We start from the raw sequence: 21,179 nt of genomic DNA, 5'->3' as shown, positions 1-21,179 counted from the left end.
ATTGAACGTCTTTGTTTCTGTAGATTCATTTTAAAAGTGTAACGTGTGATATTAGTTTCACACGTGACATATTCAACCTGACAATGTCTTGTTTTACATTCAATATGATTTGATGTGAGAAGGCATCATGCTGATATTCCTGCTCTTTTGAGAAGACGGTCCATTAAGTAGCTGCTCTGGAGCTTTCAATCAGATACCATGATCTTCATCCCACTAGTTTATAACCACAAAGGACGAGGACTCCTTTCACTGCTCAGTCATGATCTCACAGTTCAGAGGAGGGAGAACACAAATATTACATTTAAAAAATAATTGACTGTCATTGTACAACAGGGTTGCGCAACAAAATAGTTTGTAGTCCCATTTGGCTCCATAAGAAAGATACACAAAGCAAAACTGTATCATCACATCAGAGGAAAGAAGCCGTTTTAGGTCTTTCTATTGCCCCTCAGTAAGAGTTTACAAGAATCTGGCATGGGAATGTTGCCTTCTTAAGTTTCTTTAAGAAATAATGCCATTTCTGAGTTTTGTCCCCCAAACAGTAGGTAAGAAGAGTAATCATGAGAATTACACCTAATGTCTTGTTTTATTATTTTCCAGCATCAAGACTGAAGAAGAAAGCAGTGAGTGACGTGGAGAGCAGTCTGGTTTGGAAGTTTCTAACAAAGAAACAAGATGGCGCTCTAAAAGGTAGCTCCAGGTAAACTCTTCATGTGAAAATAGAACAGTGCTCTCTTGTGTTTGCCTGGTCACATTTTATGGGGGAAAAACAGGGAGACATCAGAATCAGGTTTGTCGTATAGGTTTCTTTTATGAGCTGCTATCTCCTCTCCTCTCTCCTTATGGATGAATTTACATCTCTCCATTGCACCTTATTAACTCTACTTCCTCCCCGGAGTCTTTGTGACTTCACGTCTCATAGGGTCCATTGGACCTGGAGGTGTCTAAAGCTGGTCCTGGGTCCTGACCCCCTGCTTCCTGCATCCAGCCTCTGGCCTAGACCTGGCCTGTTTTCCCAATGGTCCTGCCTCCTTCTCTGGGCCTCCTGCCTCAAAGGCCCGGCCTCATTGGTCTGGCCTCCTTCGTGATGCCTCGTGCCTGGTGGGCCGGTCTCCTGTCTCCGTGGCCCTGCTGATGCCCCCCACCCCTCTTCCTGCTTCTGTTTCATGGATTGTGGAGGTCTGGATCGTGGTCCATGCCTACATTATTCATACATTGTCATATTCATGTAATGTGTTTATGTAACTCTGTAACTCTGTTCATCTGGTCACATGACATCTATTCATCTGTCCATCCGGGGAGAGGGATCCTCCTCTGTTGCTCTCCTGAAGGTTTCTTCACTTTTTTCCCTGTCAAAGGTTATTTTTGGGGAGTTTTTCCTGATCTGATGTGAGGTCAAAGGTCAGGGATGTCGTATGTGTACAGATTGGAAAGCCCTCTGATTTGTGATTTTGGGCTATACAAAATAAAAAACTGAATTGAATTTGCGTACTCTAGCTAACCCTATTGTACCCTAATAATTTGTAATTTGTGATTTTGGGCTATACAAAATAAACTGAATTATTATAAAACAAATGAAAGGAATGAATTTAAAGGATCATGAAACCCAGGTGAGCCAGCTCAGTAAAGACCTGCACCGTTAGACCACCTCCCACAGACCCACAGGAGAGCTCATCACAGCTCAGAAATGTATAATGGATAAGACATTTATCTATTTTATCTGAATGAAAATGAATCACAACCCCACCAATAAAGCACAGTCATTTGTCGGGAAGTTTATTAATATATATATATATACAAGCATGTCTGTCCCCAAGGCGGAGACTGTCTGAGATATACAACGGAATAGAAAATGTATAAGGTGCAAAGACATACACTGATGCATAATCCCCCCCCCCCCCCCCCCACACACACACACACACACACACACACACAAAGCCAAGCTTTGTACAGCAGGTTCACATTAACTGACATCTTGCTCAGTTATAAGCCACCAATGAACGAGATACATTGAGCTAGAACTGCGCTCCGGTCTTCATGCTGACGACACCTGGAGCTCGCTTGGGCTATCGAAACAGGAAGGAGATCAGAACATATTTACATGAGCGAGGAGCAGTTGGTGTTTCTGTGCTCTACGGATGGATTAGTTCACACCATCACTACTAAGGGGCACGTAGCGGTAGAAACATGACGAGTGTCACACAGCGTAAGCAGTGGGACACTCGAAAAGCACCATAAACACTGATGAGTGTGTGTGTGTGTCTGAAAATGAAAGTCACAGTCTTTAATTTAGCAGAACACACAGCAATTTGAGTTTACAGCAAGTGTCTCTATTTCAGTCAGTTTAATATTTGGATGTGCCTTGGACACACACACACACACACACACACACACACACACACACACACACACACACACACACACACACACACACACACACACACACACACACACACACACACACACACACACACACACACACACACACACACACACACACACACACGGGTTGTTCAGCCACAGCAGTTGAGGTTTCTGAGTTTTCCGCGCCTCTTCAACACTAACACACACCAGCTAGCGTCCTGCTACAGTCCGACTAGCGTCCTGCTACACACCGGCTAGCGTCCTGCTACAGTCCGACTAGCGTCCTGCTACACACCGGCTAGCGTCCTGCTACAGTCCGACTAGCGTCCTGCTACACACCGGCTAGCGTCCTGCTACAGTCCGACTAGCGTCCTGCTACACACCGACTAGCGTCCTGCTACAGTCCGACTAGCGTCCTGCTACACACCGGCTAGCGTCCTGCTACACACCGGCTAGCGTCCTGCTACAGTCCGACTAGCGTCCTGCTACAGCCCGGCTAGCGTCCTGCTACAGCCCGACCAGCATCCTGCTACAGCCCGGCTAGCGTCCTGCTACACACCGGCTAGCATCCTGCTACAGCCCGACCAGCGTCCTGCTACACACAGGCTAGCGTCCTGCTACAGCCCAACCGGCGTCCTGCTACACACAGGCTAGCGTCCTGCTACAGCCCGGCTAGCGTCCTGCTACACATCGGCTAGCGTTCTGCTACAGCCCGGCCAGCGTCCTGCTACAGCCCGACCAGCATCCTGCTACACACCGGCTAGCGTCCTGCTACACACCGGCTAGCGTCCTGCTACACATCAGCTAGTGTCCTGCTACAGCCCGACCAGCGTCCTGCTACACACCGGCTAGCGTCCTGCTACAGCCCGACCAGCATCACACGAATAGACAACTTTAAGAAGCACAAGGTTGTTCCCTCTGAGACGACGTGGCTCAAACTGTACTGGGTCTTCTAAGAGTAAACGGCTTCAGTGAGAGGTGTCTCCATTCCATTGGCTGGATGGAAAAGCACTGTTAGCAATCTGTGGCTACTAGCATTTCACTGCGGGACATAACCTTCTTACCATGGTTACATCTGCAGATACAGAACATATGGACTGCTAGTGTTAAAGTTAACAGGTTGTTTACAAGAAAACATATTTGATAATGTATTAATTTAATAATGTATCACTTTTGTGTGTCATGGTTAGGACAGTTTAAGGACATTTTTACAAAGTAAAAACAATGAATGGCATGATTTTAATGCTTTCCATAAACCTGTCCTCTATGGTTGAACATGTCAACGCCATAATTCACTGTGTTTCTTACAGTTTGGATGATCTTGAGAATAATTGTGCTTCTTGAAATCGCCCTTAGAGAGGAGCTGGTGTGTGTTACAGTTGTTGTGATCACTTGGTTTGCTGATGTTGACACACATGATGGTGGAGGGAATGGGATTCTGTGGAGCGCCACAAATTCATCAAAAATAACTTTAAATACATCAACATAAATAAAAAAGGGAAGATAGTAATTCCTCGTAACATTTACAAATAAATACTTGGTTTTGACCTTTTTGAGCGAACATTGTCAATCAAAAACAAAGGTGACTGAAGAGAAAGTAGAGCGGACAACACAAGTGGCACAACTCAGGGCGCTCAGCATGCTCAATGTACAACAGTTGAAAAAGGATGCTCTGACCGGATGGGTATGCTCTGCTTGTCTGCTCCTCAACACACTCTCACACTATATGAACAGTTTGAAATAAATATATGCACAATTTCTTAAAAAGAAAAAAAAGACATGAAAGTAGAGTGGAGTGAGGGGCTGGCTGGTTTATGTGCCAGTCTTCTGCTCCCATTCCTGCAAAACAAAACACAGAAAACCAGTTTACCACTGTACGTCTCTCAGGATCCGTAACCACGTGTCATCATTCTCAAGCAAATCAACCTAGTCTAATCTAGACTCAAGGCACAAGGTCCCACTAAGGAACAGGTTCTGAACCCTGACCCGTTAAGCTTTTCACACCGTCCTTGTTGAACAGGTCTGTGTGTGTGTTATTTAATGTGTGTGTTATTCTGGCTCATGGACTTTTAAACCCATTAGGCCGAGATGTGTGTGTCAAACATCATACTCAGAACACACACACATTGTTGAGATTAGTGGTGAGGCGGATATCACTCCAGGTTGAAATTTGTCTTCAGTATCAGAGTAATGGAGTTGTACCTGTCTGCATCCATGGACACACCAATTGATAAGCTAGAGACAAATACTGAAATAAAGAGAGTTGTAGTCTGTTTCCATCAGTTTGTCAAGTCCGAAGTCTGATCCAGCCGATGCACTGGTGTCAGACATGTAAATATCTAGCAAACGGTCTGCATTGTGAGCTCTGACCTTGGCCTTCCTGAGGACGTGTCCCCGGACTGGTGAAGCCTTCAGGCCCCCCTGCTGGCGGCGGAGCAGTGAGGCGCTGTTGACCGGCAGGGAGCAGGACTCTGTGTCACTGGTGTCGCAGCTGGAGAACGACTCCTGGGCCCGTCGCAGTGTTGTTGGCGACTACACACACACACACACACACACACACACACACACACACACACTTTGTGAACTATGGAGCATTAAAGCATTAATAAACCAGCAGACAGTCCAGGCGTTCTGACCTGGATTCCAGAGGAGCCTGCTTTTGGTTCGATGGTGAGGCCCAGGGTGACCCCACCACTCAGGGCTTTCTTCAGGCTCTCCATCACCTCAGTCAGCTCCAGTTCCAGGTTGACCCGCTCCTCCTCCCTCAGCCTGCAGTCCTCCTCCACCTTCTTCAGTTGCTCCGACAGCGAGGCGTGTGAACGTTTGCCTAATGGAGGGAGGAGAGTTTATCACTTTTAAAACGGGTACCTGCCAAGCTGTTTCCCAAACACAAACCTGCTGCTATGAATTTCAGACATAACCTCCTCAATGACAAGCTCTTATTGCTCCTACCAGCAGCAGCTTCCACTGCAGTGCGCAGGTCCCTCCTCTCCTTCTTCAGCTGGGTCAGACGGTTCCTGATCTCCTGCTTCTTCTTCATCAGCTCGTCCTCCTTGGCCTGCAGCCGCTTGGCGTCAGCCTCCACGCGGTTCTTCCCATACTTGCACTGCTCTGCATCTGCACAACAAAGACGGAGTTAGAAGAAGCTGGATCCAAGAGTTTGAAGTTCTGCATAGCAGCCGTCACATGACCGACAACAGCACTACTGAGCACTTCGGCAGGCCGAGTATCTCATGAGCTCAGAACCCCTCTGTGATTTCTTTTACGAGCCAGTTGTTCGAAGATGCAATCAAGCTGGCAGAAATCTTGTCAGTTTAATATTATATATATATATAGATCTCGTTATTTATTACTACATTTTTGATTTCACAAGGATTAAGATTTGAATATTATGCCACTGAACAACAATCTTAAAGGGCTAGTTTTGGTGTTTGAAGTGGGGTCGGATGACATATTATCCATATTAATGTATTACTTGCAGAGTAATGTACTGCTGTGGAAGGGTCACAGACAGCTAACACATCTATGAGTTTAAAGGTGCTCTAAAAGAGCATCCCTGACAACACCCACATTCTCTGTTCAAGTAAACATTACTCCACTATATCGTTACAGAGACAATAGTTGTTTGTTGCTATTTTTAAATCTGTAAATTGTGTATATTGCACCTTTATGCGTATGCTATATGTAGAATATTTTCTTAAGGAAAACCTAGCCTTTCGGAAAATATTCTTCATAGAGCACTTCAACTAAAAGTTTTTTTTGAGGGTTTATAAAAATCTACTTTAAGTAATACACTGACGATGGAGAAGTACCTCATACAACCCCACTTCAAAACATCCACACCATCACCAGGAAGCAGAAGCAGAGTTGTAGTCTTCCACCCTTCTCTGCACTTCCATTCGAGCAGTTACCCACCCTTAACCTTAACTCTATAGAGACTGTGTAGTAACAAAACAGGATAATTAAATGTGGACTCCTAAATATTAGATCTCTGTCATCAAAAGATGTATTAGTAAATGATTTTATATGAGACAATCACATTGATTTATTCTGTCTTACTGAAACCTGGCTGAGCCATGAAGAATATGTCAGTGTGGTGGCTGGGGCGTGGTTAGGCTCAGCTGCAGGGGGGGAGCGGGGGCAGGTGCCGGGAAGAGGCTTAATTAGCCTCAGCTGCATTTGATCAGGGGTAATGTGTCTTGTCCCTATATCAGGTGTGTTGGAGATGGAGCATGGGACCGGCAGAGCAGGATCAAAATAAATTATCTTGCCAAACATTACACGACGTGTGCTCATTCCCCTTGTGGGGGGAACCTGGGGATTGTGACAGGACTTGTTACAGTGGAGCCAAATGTGGGGCCCCCTGAAATAAGGCACGTGGAAGGAGAGAAGCAACACCTGAATCTGCCGGACCAGCCGATCATCGCATTGGGGCAAATGCTGGGCGAGATCGCAGAGATGCAGGGGGACCAGGCGGAGGCAAACCGCCAGTTCCTGGGGGCGCTCAAGGTCCAGACGGAGAGGCAGACATACTCCCTCGAGCAGCTCGCCGCCTGGACAGCTGCAGGGCCGTCGACGCAGAACCCCTCCACCTGTGCGGGGGTAACTCTCTACAAAATGATGACGGCGGCCGACGACGGGCAATCTTTTCTGGAGACGTTTGAGGTGACGGCGGAGGCCCGCGGCTGGCCAGCGGCAGAGTGGGCGGTCCGTCTCCTGCCCCTTCTCACCGGGGAGGCACAGACAGCGGCCCTGGGGCTGCCTCCGACAGTTAGACACAACTACGCGGCGGTGCGTAAAGCCGTCATTGATTGGCTGGGACTGACCCCCTTGCGAGATTGTCCGACACTGCAGACGGGGAGGGGGAACCGGCGGAGCCTCCCATTGAGAATACACCGGCTCCCGAGTTTCACTCCATGGAAGATTTTCCACTCGAGCAGTCTCGGGAAAATACTTTATGCTCAGCCTTTGACCAAGTGATACAAATTGATGGTCACCTGGTGCGCCCTGACGCAGCGCAGTCATATCCGCACTTTTCATCATTCCGAGGGCGCCTTTGCATCCTATGCCATTAATGGAGGTTCCGTACGAGCGAATCGCCAATCACACACTGGGTAGGATGTCACGTGAGAATTTGCTCCAGGCCCAGAAGCGTCAACAACGGCTGTACAACAAGAGGGGCCAGGCTGAAACAATTCGCACCGGAAGAGAAGGTACTTGTATTACTTCCTTCTTCCAGCTCCAAACTCCTCGCCAAGTGGCAAGGGCCCTTTGTGGTCACACGGCGAGTGGGGGATGTTGACTATGAGGTGGTGCGTTCTGACAGGGGCGGAGCTACACAGATTTACCAAATCAACCTCCTAAAAGCATGGAGGGAGGCGGAGTCTGTTTCTCTGGTGTCCGCGGTATCTGAGAGAGAGGAGCTGGGGCCTGAGGTCCCAAAATCCACCAATCCGGCCTCGCTCCTTTGTGAAGACCATCTCTCCGGGACCCAGAGAACAGATATTGCCCAGTTGCAAGAGCAGTTTGCTGACGTGTTCTCTCTCCTGCCAGGACGCACAAACCTCATCATGCACCAGATTGAGACTCCTCCGGGCATGACGGAGCGGTTACGGCCCTACAGGTTACCTGAACACAAGAGAAAAGTTGTTCAGAGGGAATTGGCTGCTATGCTGGAGATGGGGGTAATAGAAGAGTCACACAGTGCCTGGTGTAGCCCCATTGTTCTTGTTGTCAAGAAGGATGGTTCTATATGGTTCACAGGGTGAATGATGTGTCACGTTTCGATGCTTACCCAATGCCCTGGGTCGACGAAGTCCTGGACCGACTGGGCACCCTGGATTCAACCAAGGGCTACTGGCAGATTCCTCTGTCGCCAGAGTCCAAGGAAAAGACAGCCTTCTCCACTCAGTTTGGTTTATACCAATTTACCACGTTTCCCTTTGGGTTGTTCGGGGCCCCAGCCACTTTTCAACGCCTCATGGACTGGGTGCTGCATCCGCACGCTGCATATGCTGCCGCCTACTTGGATGATGTGATCATCCACAGCACCACCTGGACGGAGCATGTGCAGTGGGTGGGCGCGGTGCTCGAGTCCCTGAGGCAGGCGGGGCTCACCGCCAACCCAGGGAAGTGTGCAGTTGGACGGAGGGAGGTACGGTATCTGGGGTACCACTTGGGCGCCGGGCAGGTGCGCCCTCAGGTGGACAAGACTGCCGCCATCGCTGCCTGCCCGCCGCCCAAGACAAAAAAAGAGGTGAGGCAGTTTTTGGGGCTGGCGGGCTATTACAGACGGTTCATCTCAAACTTTGCAGAGCTGACCAGCCCCTTGACTGACCTAACCCGGAAAGGTGCCTCAGATCCGGTCCAGTGGACGGAGCAGTGCCAGTTGGTGTTTGAGAAGGTAAAACAAGCTCTCTGTGGGGAACCACTCCTGCATACACCTAACTTCTCTCTCCCTTTTACTCTGCAGACTGATGCGTCGAACAGAGGGCTGGGGGCCGTTTTGTCCCAGCAGGTCGAGGGGGTTTGCCGCCCTGTCCTTTACATCAGCCGGAAGCTGTCAGAGAGAGAGGGCAGGTACAGCACAGTGGAGAAGGAGTGCCTGGCCATCCGGTGGGTGGTTGACTCCCTGCGCTACTACCTCCTGGGACGCTCATTCACCCTCTGGTCGGACCATGCTCCGCTCCAGTGGCTCCACTCCACCGCATGACAGATACCAACGCCCGGATTACTTGGTGGTATCTGGCATTGCAGCCTTTTAATTTCAAGGTGATCCATAGGCCGGGGACGCAGATGGTTGTGGCTGACTTCCTCCCCCCCCCCCCCTCTCTCCTTATGGATGAATTTACATTTCTTCATTGCACCTTACTAACTCTGCTTCCTCCCCGGAGTCTTTGTGCCTTCTCGCCTCATAGGGTCCATTAGACCTGGCTGTGTCTGACGCCGGTTCTGACTCCTTACCCCTACTTCCTGCCTCCTGCCCCCTTCACTGTGCTTCCTGCCTACTTGGCCCTGCCTCCTGCCATGGCCCTGCTGATGCCCCTCCTCTCTACGTTCTTCTGTTTAAATGGATCGTGGTTATCTGGATCGTGGTCCATGCCTACTACTCTATTCATAATTTCTGTCATATTTATTGAATGGGTTGTAACTCTGTTCATTCTGTACACATGACATCTATTGCTTCTGTCCATCCGGGAAGATGGATCCTCCTCTGTTGCTCTTCTGAAGGGTTCTCCTGATCCGATGTGAGGTCGTGGGACAGGGATGTCGTATGTGTACAGATTGTAATTTGTGATTCTGGGATATACAAAATAAACTGAATTGAATTGAAAGACCTGAGACCCCCAAGTGTGATGGTGCCTGTCGTCTATCTGAAAATAAACAGATTTTACAAGACCAAAAAGGAAAAGGAGAGCTGTGTCTTAGTATATACATATGAGGTGTGCAGAAACCCACTGAACGCACAGCTTCAGCACATTCATGACACCTAGACCTCACTGAAAAAAGACTGAAAGTGAGCATCCAATGTCTGTGTGCTATGGTCATGCATGTGAGAAATCCCTCAATCAAACCGCAGCTGACATTTTAAAATTCAATCTTATACAGGAAATGTGGGCATTGTGTGGCTTTGTCCTGTCTTTATTGTTTTAGTTTGTTAAGCTCAGATATCAACCCTTTGGTCATCAGTGAACATAATGTGCTCTCTCTTGTTGTAGCTACTTACTGGAGCCGTTCCGTCTCAGAGAGGCGCTACCATTCGTCCCATTGACTCCGTTCTTCTTGATCTGGCTCTTCGGCTCGGGCTTTTGTTTGGATGCCGTCCCATTGGACCCTGTTCCCTTCTTTCCCTTCAGCTGATTGGAGAAGAACAAGGAGGAAGGAGATTTATCAGATAAGTCAGAAGAGTTAATACTAAACTGTAATAAAGAGACACACATACATAATTTGTCTCCACAATTGTACCAAATAAAACCACTAAACAAAATGGATATGATGCAGTTTATAGATTTGTATGCGACTTGCTTACAATCTACAAAGCACTTGACTGCTAAAGAGACATTGTTTCCTTTTATATACATTTATGTACAGCATATACCTATATTTTCCCCAACTTCTATGGACATAATAGTTTGGCTTGCATATAAATAGTTTATGTACTTTGAAAAAAAATTAAAATCTAAGTCAAATTGCTCGTTCATACTTGGCCACTAAAACAAGATTCTGAATCTGAAAGCTGGTACCTATGTAATATCCTTGAATTAGGCTATTAAAATAAAAGTTCATTTTAATATTCATTTAGTTTCTTCCCTCTCTTAGAATGTAAGATGGGTTCCTCGAGCTGCATTCATTTCTTTATTTTAACACTTTTCAACACTGAAAACACAACATGGACAAAATACCACCTTAAAGAAAGTTGTGTACACCTGATGAATATATAGGGTTAGAATTCATATTTCACATTTATCTTTTCTTGCTTTTTTATTAAGATTATCTTTCGTTCAATTTTAGAACTACTTATCGGAGGATAACTCAAAAACTGTCATGACACCTTGTCCAGTTTAATTACTCAATCTGAGCGACTATGTTCATATAAACATAGTTGCTCAGATTTAATTTAATGTGCTTTAACAATATTGCTAAAGCACATTAAATTCAACAGCTGATTGTTTAATAATACCTATATTATTCAAAAGTGAGATTTCTGCAGAACTACACAGTTTGTCTTTGTGATAGCCTTGATGTCCTTTAACTCCACGTTAAGCAAATCACAAGGACTGCATTTTTTCATCTACGTAACATTTCAAAAATCAGACACATCTTATCTCAAAAAGATGCAGAAAAGCTGGTTCACGCATTTGTTACTTCCAGACTAGATTACTGCAACTCCTTATTATCAGGCTGCTCTAATAAGTCTCTTAAGTCCCTCCAGTTGATCCAGAATGCTGCAGCTCGTGTACTCACAAAAACTAACAAAAGAGATCACATGACTCCTGTATTAGCTGCTCTGCACTGGCTCCCTGTAAAATCAAGAATCACATTTAAAATTCTTCTCCTCACCTACAAAGCCTTGATTGGTGATGCACCATCATAGCTTAAGGAGCTTGTAGTACCATATTGCCCCACTAGAGAGCTGCGCTCACTAAATGCGGGGCTACTTGTGGTTCCTAGAGTCCTAAAAAGTAGGATGGGAGCAGCTTCCACTTTCAGTCCGGGAGGCAGACACAGTCACCTCATTTAAGAATAGACTTAAGACTTTCCTCTTTAATAGTGCTTATAGTTAGGGCTGAATCAGGTTTGTCCTGGTCCAGCCCCTTGATATGCTGCTATAGGCTTATAGGCTGCTGGGGGATGTTTTAGGATACACTGAGCACCTCTCTCCTCTTCTCTCTCTCCTTATGGATGAATTTACATCTCTCCATTGCACCTTATTAACTCTGCTTCCTCCCCGGAGTCGTTGTGACTTCACGTCTCATAGGGTCCATTGGACCTGGAGGTGTCTGATGCTGGTGAACCGGCCTCCCATTGGCCCTGCTGATGCCCCGCCCCCTCCTCTCTACCTCCTTCTGTTTCATGGATTGGAGTTCCATTTATACATTGTCATATTCATGTAATGTGTTTATGTAACTCTGTAACTCTGTTCATCTGGTCACATGACATCTATTCATCTGTCCATCCGGGGAGAGGGATCCTCCTCTGTTGCTCTCCTGAAGGTTTCTTCACTTTTTTCCCTGTCAAAGGTTATTTTTGGGGAGTTTTTCCTGATCTGATGTGAGGTCAAAGGTCAGGGATGTCGTATGTGTACAGATTGTAAAGCCCTCTGAGGAGAATTTGTAATTTGTGATATTGGGCTATACAAAATAAACTGAACTGAATTGATTGTAATGAGACGGGGGTCAGTGGGTCAGTGTTGCTGAAAAGAACGCAGCAGGAAGCTTTGAGGAATAAAATAACAATATCAATATTCTCCGAGCAGCAGGGATTGTTAAAGTCCTAACACAAGGACTGCCAGCAGCCTGTAGAACACCTCGTTGGATGAGGATCTACTTCTTTTAGTGGTACTTTGTGGTCTTGGAGGCGATGTTAGCACCCCTTGGCCCCGCCACGCACGCATCACAGAGGTGGCGCTCCACCTCTCACACTCACACACACACACACACACACACACAGTACTGTGGTGTACTTATACTACATGTTACACACAAAGACACAAAGATCTAGTCAAAACAGAAGTATTCAGTATTTCAGTGTTGGTATGTTTCAGTATCAGCTTAAAAAATCCAGACTGGAATGTGTCTAACTGGAGCTAAAGAGCATATTGCATGTTTCCACAGACTCAGGAATGGTTTCAGGCCACGTCGTGGTGAAATCAGATGACTACTAACGACAGCAGAGGAGGAACATGGTTCCCAGGCTGAGGGGAACGAGAGGAGGGCTTGTGGGTGGCCAACGTCAACACCTTGTCTCCGGAGTCAAAGAGCTCCTCTTCACAGTGGATCCAATCAGGAGATTCAACATCTGAGTGGTAGGGAAGGGGCTCTGCTGTTGCCCCCACAACATGTGTTAGTAGAGGTGTTAAGCATCATCCTGCAATCATCTGTATCTTTACCATTAACAATGGATACAATGTTTAAGTGTAATGAAAGGTATCGCCTCAGCTCTACAGAGGTTTTAACTGAAAACTATATTATATTTCACAATGTTGACTCCAAATGAAAGAGAAATATTCCCTGATTATGTATAGTATTGCTACAACAAATGTATAATGTGTCCTAGTAATAATTATCAATAGTTATTGTTCTCATATTTCTAACAGCGTAAACCCTAATTATGCATCTATGATTACATTTCAATCTCATATCTCATACTGTGTATATATGGAAATATTCTGGGCGACTGTGGGTCAGTGGTCAGGTCCGTCTTTCAATCAGAGCATCGGCGGGTCGATTCCAGGCTCTGCTAGTCCTAGTCGATGTGTCCTTGGGCGAGACACTGGACCCTGACTTGCTCCCCGGAGCTGTCCAGGGTGGATGAATGTCAGTCGCTTTGGATAAATGAAATGTGATGTAATGTGTAACAGTTTAGACACACTTGGCCCAAAGATTCTGCCTGAAACCAGCAGAAGGTCTGTGGGTGCTGAGGGGCCACCACAATATTTCCCATCAGATTCCACATTAAAAAAGGCCAAGATCATATTGTATGTGGCCGATAGAAACATGACATGTGCCTCTTCCTCTAAATGAAACCGGCATGAAGCCTGACGTTTGGAGCCAAGAGAGCTTTTTTCCAGTTTTCTTCTCAAGATGTTTTGTGCGTCAGACGATTTCTGGACATACAGTGCTGGCTTTTCATAATACTTGGAACACTTAGTGAACAACCTCCCAAACACTAATCAGCCATGGAATAAACTTACTGTCCCCTTGAAACATGGCAGACCATCAGCTGTGTGCTGCTGCTGCTGGTGAATGCAGCACACAACATGGCGTGCTGTGTTTGGGCTCTTCACAGTAGATAACAACACACAGTGAGTCCTGTGTAACAATCTCCTGAAATCAGCTTGAGAAACAATCCAGTTGTACACAATGTCCTTCAACTCCAGTCATCGGACTGTCAACAATGAGCAGTGCACGGTGAAGGAAGTCTTGACCTGGATATCCAGCCATGGGCTCTGACTTATGGAACCATATCTACTCATAGCTGAGGAATATGTTTTATTTTCAGTCTAGTGACAGTGATCTTGAATTCTGAAGTCATTTTTGCGATGTATTGTCAAGTCCTAATATTTTAGTGCTTCTATCAGAATCAGAACAGATGGAAAAGGTGAAAAATGAAGGCTATCTGATTGTTAACTTTAAATGAAACATTTAGTTGTTGACAAAAGAAAAACACAAAAACGTACACACGTAAAGAGTTAAATATTGTTAAATTATTATAAGAGTGTAGAGCAGGAAAACAGTGAGTAAAGAGCAGAGTTAGTCACCTGAACAGTAGCTTTAGTTTTAGAATCAGCTGCCAGGAACTTAGAAGAGACTTTAGAAACAGGGGTTTTGTATCGACTGGTAGAGGAAGAGGAAGAGGAAGTAGAAGAAGAGGAAGGCCTGGGAGCAGAGTGAGTGTCCTGCTTGGATGAGGGCATGTTTTCATAGAGGTCAGCGTTCTCATAGTGCTCCTGGTCTTTCAGCTGGCACCTCCTTGTGTTGGGACTGGAGTATTGCACCTCCGGGTCCTTGGGTTAAAGCATGCATAAGCAGAGAGGAGAGAGACATAATACATAAAACCAAAGAAAGATGAAAGGAGACCAGAAGGGAGAGATGATAACCAAATAAAGTTAGTTACACTATTTTGCCATAATAAGTGTAATTGCAATATAGACTAAACGTGTCATATAATAATAATAATAATAATAATAATAATAATAATAATAATAATAATAATAATAAATGATATTAGGGGTGGGCCACAAAGGAATATTCCTGCATAATTGAACCTGGATTATTTCCCCTAAATGTGTCGCCATGTCCGTCTCCTGTCCTCTGTTCAGAGAGCTGTTTCTGTTTTGGCATTGGCCCTGCTGATGCCCCGCCCCCTCCTCTCTACCTCCTTCTGTTTCATGGATTGGAGTTCCATTCATACATTGTCATATTCATGTAATGTGTTTATGTAACTCTGTAACTCTGTTCATCTGGTCACATGACATCTATTCATCTGTCCATCCGGGGAGAGGGATCCTCCTCTGTTGCTCTCCTGAAGGTTTCTTCCCTTTTTTCCCTGTCAAAGGTTATTTTTGGGGAGTTTTTCCTGATTCGATGTGAGGTCAAAGGTCAGGGATGTCGTATGTGTACAGATTGTAAAGCCCTCTGAGGAGAATCTGTGAATTGAATTGAACATGCTTCTCTAATTATTTAGTGTGAAGCTGTCACTGTGAGCTTAGCTCCATCAGCTCCATCAGCTCCTGACGGGACTCGTCTACAAGAAGACTGTGTGGCTTTTGTTGTGTGTCTCTGTTCTTTGAGGTTTATTTCATCAAACCATTTCCACCACCTGCAACCGACCTGTACATCGTCTTGATGTCAGTATGCAAGCACATAATGGTACCACAAATGATGTGACGTTGTTGTCACCCTGGCATCACTGCTCAAGATAAATCAAACAATACCACAGTAAAATAGAATCTTAACTATGGTAACCATCTTATATATATGTCAGTTAATCTCGCCATAATATGTTGATGTTAATGATGCTAAATGTAGCAGATGTAATTGCTGTGTGTTGCTTCATCTTACGCCTCTGAGCAGCCGTGTCCTTACCGTCCCGTTAATGGGCACATCGTCATAGTGCAGAGCCATCCCAGTGGGGCAGGCGTAGCCATTGACGGGGTTGTCCAGGTACGGGTTCGGAGAGACAGCGCGCTTACTGGTGAAACTGGGATGAGGAGACATCCAGAATCATTCACAACATCCTCCTTCTATAACCTCAGCACTCAGACTGTAAAATACACTGTAGATTAGGAGTATTCAACCAAAGGGCCGGAACATCACAGTAGTGTCTGACTTGCTATGATTTAGTCCCATATGTATTGAAGTAGCCTATAGCAGTTCTTTCAACATCTGTATGAAGTCAACAACTTCATTTAACAAAAATGAATTCAACTTAATTGTCTTTGCCCTGTAGCTTTAAATGATGTTCATTCAGGTTTCTAGTGATGTCAACCACATTATTATATTATTCTCTTGTAAAATGTGTATGCAGGGACTAAATCTGTTTTTGAAACCACTTGTTTCAGCTCTATTCTCTCTGTTGACATTATTGTTGGACAATGAATGAATGTGTTAGGATTCTGATCATATTGGGATCGTTTATTTTTCTGTTCCTTCATTTCGGATGTGAGTCGGTACGTTTGTCTCGTAGCAAAGCTTCACATTGATGCTTTTAATGATCGTTATGAGACAGACGAGTTTTTAACTGCCTTTGGGAAGAATGAACATAGAAGAGTCTTCTTGGTTAAAGACTGTTCGGCCTCTCCTCCTCCAGTCTCTCCAGTCTGTGTATAGCTCACTCGAACCGGAATACGCATATTTGATTGGCCGAGTAGCATCACGTGATGTCATTTACAACGCCTGTAATTGGTCAGTGTGTTTCTGGACTGCTGAACGAGTGCCATAAAGGCTGGAAAAGCTGCGCCGGTTAAAATACAAGTGCTCTGTCAACATTTAATAATTCTCAATTATTGATCGTGACCCGGACCGCGATCCGCCTGTTATTGACACCTGCTGTATATTCAGCCCTCATTAACAGCAGTAAGGGCTGAATATACAGCATCAACATCTCATTTTACACAACTACAACATTCACAATGAAATGACTCAATAAAATAAAAACAATAATTCAAAGGTTTACTATCTGATAACAAACAACTGTTTAATTCCCTCACCAGAAGGACTGCTTGGCCAGCTGGATGACATTGGCGGTGGTCTCCACGTCGATGTAGTCGTAGTGCAGAGTGGCGGGGTCGGTGGTGGAGCCGGTCTCAGACAATAAAATCCCCAACCAGCGACCCATCTCCTCCGAGGAGGCGGCCTGGAGGAACAAGATAAGAGTCACAGGAAATGGACAAATGAAATCCAGTGGTGCCTCTTCCTCATCTTTTAGTTAGAGACAGGGCATTTATTTATGTATTTAGCATTTGTAGGTCCTGGTTCATTTGTCATCAATAATGCTAAGCCATACGTTATTATGATGTGCTTTTATTGACTCTGCTGTTCATATTCTACATGATGCTTCCCACCTTTCACTTATGGACAAACTGCCTGGCTGGCAGGCCTGACTGCAGCTCAGAAAACCATCATCGGCAAGACAATTTCAAGATCTAACTTAATATTTAATTCTAAAGATCTTCTGTCAAAATAAGCCGGTGTAGGTAACACTGTCCTGTTGGAGAAGATGGGGTTTGAGGGGTAACTGAATTAAACAATCAAAATGTATTCAGCAGCCTGTTGTACAGTCTAAAAAATGCATGTTAGCATCCATCAAAGGCTGAATAATGATATAGTTGTACATGGAAACACAAGTAAATGTCTAGCAGAGGATGGCGTGCAGACTACGTAAGGAAATAGATTCATTCGGGTGGAGAGGAACTTTAACATATTCCCTAGCATTTGATGACAGTGGAATTTTAGTAGCCGACTAACGCTGATGCACATCTCCCCGTGTACAGAATCAAACAGATCATCTCAGCTCACCTCCAGCACAGCGACCTCCTGGCTGTTACGAAGCAGGCGGAAGGCAAAGGGGTGTTTGTGATCGAGGCCAGGGCTGACCTCGCAGCCTCGCAGGGGCAGCGAAGCGATGTGGCTCTTCAGGTCGTCACGGTCCTTATGGAGGAGCAGCTGGTTGTCTTTCAGGCGGCACCAGCGGTCCCTCCAACGGTTATTAGACAACACGTTGAGGTAGCCTGTCGACAAATAAAGTCAGAACAAACTACGCTGACTCTGTCACATGTTTCTATTTTTAATACTATCTATGGCAGGTATGTACTGGAAATCCTATGGAAGACAAACAACAGTGAAATAAACGCTATTCAAAAACGCCAAAACAAAAAGAAGAAACGCTTCAACTTTCTATTAATTATTGAGATGAGTCCGAGGGAGAGAGACACAAAGAGACACAGAGAAAAACATAGTGACACAGAGACACAAAGAGACACAAAGAGACACAGAGAAAAACATAGTGACACAGAGACACAAAGAGACACAAAGAGACACAGAGAAAAACATAGTGACACAGAGACACAAAGAGACACAAAGAGACACAGAGAAAAACATAGTGACACAGAGACACAAAGAGAGAGAGAGAGTGACAAAGAGAGACATAGTGACACAAAGAGAGAGAGAGAGTGACAAAGAGAGACATAGTGACACAGAGACACAAAGAGAGAGATAGAGTAACAAAGAGAGACATAGTGACACAGAGACACAAAGAGAGAGAGAGAGTGACAAAGAGAGACATAGTGACACAGAGACACAAAGAGAGAGAGAGTGACAAAGAGAGACATAGTGACACAGAGACACAAAGAGAGTGAGAGTGACAAAGAGAGACATAGTGACACAGAGACACAAAGAGAGACATAGTGACACAGAGACACAAAGAGAGACATAGTGACACAGAGACACAAAGAGAGAGAGAGAGTGACAAAGAGAGACATAGTGACACAGAGACACAAAGAGAGAGAGAGTGACAAAGAGAGACATAGTGACACAGAGACACAAAGAGAGACATAGTGACACAGAGACACAAAGAGAGACATAGTGACACAGAGACACAAAGAGAGAGAGAGAGTGACAAAGAGAGACATAGTGACACAGAGACACAAAGAGAGAGAGAGTGACAAAGAGAGACATAGTGACACAGAGACACAAAGAGACACAGAGAAAAACATAGTGACACAGAGACACAAAGAGACACAGAGAAAAACATAGTGACACAGAGACACAAAGAGAGAGAGAGAGTGACAAAGAGAGACATAGTGACACAAAGAGAGAGAGAGTGACAAAGAGAGACATAGTGACACAGAGACACAAAGAGAGAGAGAGAGTGACAAAGAGAGACATAGTGACACAAAGAGAGAGAGAGTGACAAAGAGAGACATAGTGACACAGAGACACAAAGAGAGAGAGAGAGTGACAAAGAGAGACATAGTGACACAGAGACACAAAGAGAGAGAGAGAGTGACAAAGAGAGACATAGTGACACAAAGAGAGAGAGAGTGACAAAGAGAGACATAGTGACACAGAGACACAAAGAGAGAGATAGAGTAACAAAGAGAGACATAGTGACACAGAGACACAAAGAGAGAGAGAGAGAGTGACAAAGAGAGACATAGTGACACAGAGACACAAAGAGAGACATAGTGACACAGAGACACAAAGAGAGAGAGATAGAGTGACAAAGACATTGGGGAGTTTTTCCTGATCCGATGTGAGGTCAAAGGTCAGGGATTTCGTATGAGGGGAGTTTGTGATTTGTGATTTTGGGCTATACAAAATAAACTGAATTGAATTGAAAGAGAGACAGAGTGACATATAGATACAAATATACACACATATGAGTGACAGAGACACAGTGACAGTGAGTCATGAAAGAAAAATGCAGCACAGTTCAAAGTAATAACTGAAGTGATATCATTCTTATTCAGCTGTTTATGCCTGGTCGCAAATATTTAGAGACCTGCTGCTGATCCACGGCCCAGGGGTTGGGAATCTGGTTGAAATGTTGTACTCCCACCAAGAATGCTTGTGAGGAGAGACTGTCTGAAAGTGTGTACCATTATCCCCATTTATGCAATTAATTGCATTTAGACTTCAAAGACTCCCAAAACATTCTTCAGTGATGTTCAACGCTGACTGTAGTCATTGGGAACACGGAGAAACACTTTGACCCTTCGACTTGGTTGGATGACACACGAGACCTTTAGAATATGAACTTGAATGTATTTTTCTCACCACACGAGGGCACTTCTTCTTCTGCTGACGACGTCTGCTCATCTGTGGACGGCTTCTTCTTCCCCAGCCCGATGATTTTAGTGATCTTCTTTCCTGCTCCCTTCCCCACTGTCCCAGTCTTATGCTCAGACTTTGAGTTCTTCTTTCCTTTTGCTGAGAGAGAGAGATTTTTTGATTTTTAGAAAACCTTTATTTTACTTATAGCAACATGAATGAACAGAACATCTTAGTCATTGCAAACTTAAACAAATCAACAAACAAAGAAAAAACTAAAAACACAAAAACATTGTATTAAAAGGAGCGTTCAACACAAGCTCCAGCCACACAACATACGATCTCATTGTAGCACAATTCTTCGCAAAAATCCTGTATGTTATTCATACTGTTAAAAATCCTAAAATCAACCCAGATTCTAGCTTTGATGCGTGAGATGAAGATACACTGTCTTGTCTATTTACACAAGCAGGAAGAACAGTTTTGCCTCTCAACAACTTCCACTTGGAGGCGTTCACCTTTCCATAGCTGACTCCTAAAATGAAGGTGGTCTTGGACCAGGTCTCACCAAACCCTTTAAAAACATCCTGCAGCGTGTTAAAAAGGTTACAGAGCCTATCACAATTGTAAAAGCAGTGGAACACGGTCTCTACCTCCTCACAGAATGGACAACGTTTACAAACCGTAGGATTAATAACAGAAATAAAAGCATTAAGACTCAATAGCACCGTGTAGAATCCTCCACCGTAGATCTCCAGTTCTCTTGTATGGGAGGTTTGTACAACACCCTCCAAACTGGTTTCACACCGATGCCCAAGTTCAGCTTCTGCCTCCACACAGTGTCGGCTCTCTGGTCCAACTTTTATTTATTGAGCACTTTAACACATGTTGTGAATATCATCTTCCCTTTCAACATGTGGAGGTCCAAGAGCTTGCACCCTGTTTCCCTGAATAGTGGTCCTGAGACCCCATTCAGTTTTGGAAGGCATCCTAGATATGGAAAAGGATCTGCAGAGTCGGGAGCTTCCTCTTTCCTGCCGTACTCCTGCAGCATTTCGACCTCGTCCTCCGTCAGTCTCCCCGCCCACCGCCTCAGGGACCTCATGCTCTGCCGGATGGATGTCATACATTGTCATATTCATGTAATGTGTTTATGTAACTCTGTAACTCTGTTCATCTGGTCACATGACATCTATTCATCTGTCCATCCGGGGAGAGGGATCCTCCTCTGTTGCTCTCCTGAAGGTTTCTTCCCTTTTTTCCCTGTGAAAGGTTATTTTTGGGGAGTTGTTCCTGATCCCATGTGAGGTCAAAGGTCAGGGA

General features: G+C 45.0%; 1 protein-coding gene across 4 annotated transcripts in view; it reads right to left on the bottom strand.

Annotated features, from left to right (window-relative positions):
- Positions 1-2,437: 2,437 nt before the first annotated feature.
- The window catches only part of afap1 (actin filament associated protein 1), an 84,599-nt gene continuing 65,857 nt past the window's right edge, over positions 2,438-21,179 (bottom strand). For 2 of the 4 annotated variants that reach the window (XM_034557464.1, XM_034557465.1), the window contains exons 9-17: positions 19,863-20,015; positions 17,604-17,815; positions 16,796-16,941; positions 15,648-15,786; positions 10,091-10,220; positions 5,317-5,481; positions 5,001-5,191; positions 4,735-4,896; positions 2,438-4,203 (exon numbers count right to left, since the gene is read on the bottom strand). In XM_034557464.1, coding sequence (XP_034413355.1) covers positions 4,177-4,203; positions 4,735-4,896; positions 5,001-5,191; positions 5,317-5,481; positions 10,091-10,220; positions 15,648-15,786; positions 16,796-16,941; positions 17,604-17,815; positions 19,863-20,015 — 1,325 coding nt within the window. In that variant the 3' untranslated portion in view covers positions 2,438-4,176. Of the gene's footprint in view, positions 4,204-4,734; positions 4,897-5,000; positions 5,192-5,316; positions 5,482-10,090; positions 10,221-14,344; positions 14,591-15,647; positions 15,787-16,795; positions 16,942-17,603; positions 17,816-19,862; positions 20,016-21,179 lie in introns of all 4 variants that reach the window. The other 2 variants (XM_034557467.1, XM_034557466.1) reach the window with 2 other exon arrangements.

Source organism: Cyclopterus lumpus, chromosome 18 (genome assembly GCF_009769545.1).
Source record: "Cyclopterus lumpus isolate fCycLum1 chromosome 18, fCycLum1.pri, whole genome shotgun sequence".
Lineage (NCBI taxonomy): Eukaryota > Metazoa > Chordata > Actinopteri > Perciformes > Cyclopteridae > Cyclopterus > Cyclopterus lumpus.
This window is presented reverse-complemented; position numbering and strand designations above follow the sequence as displayed.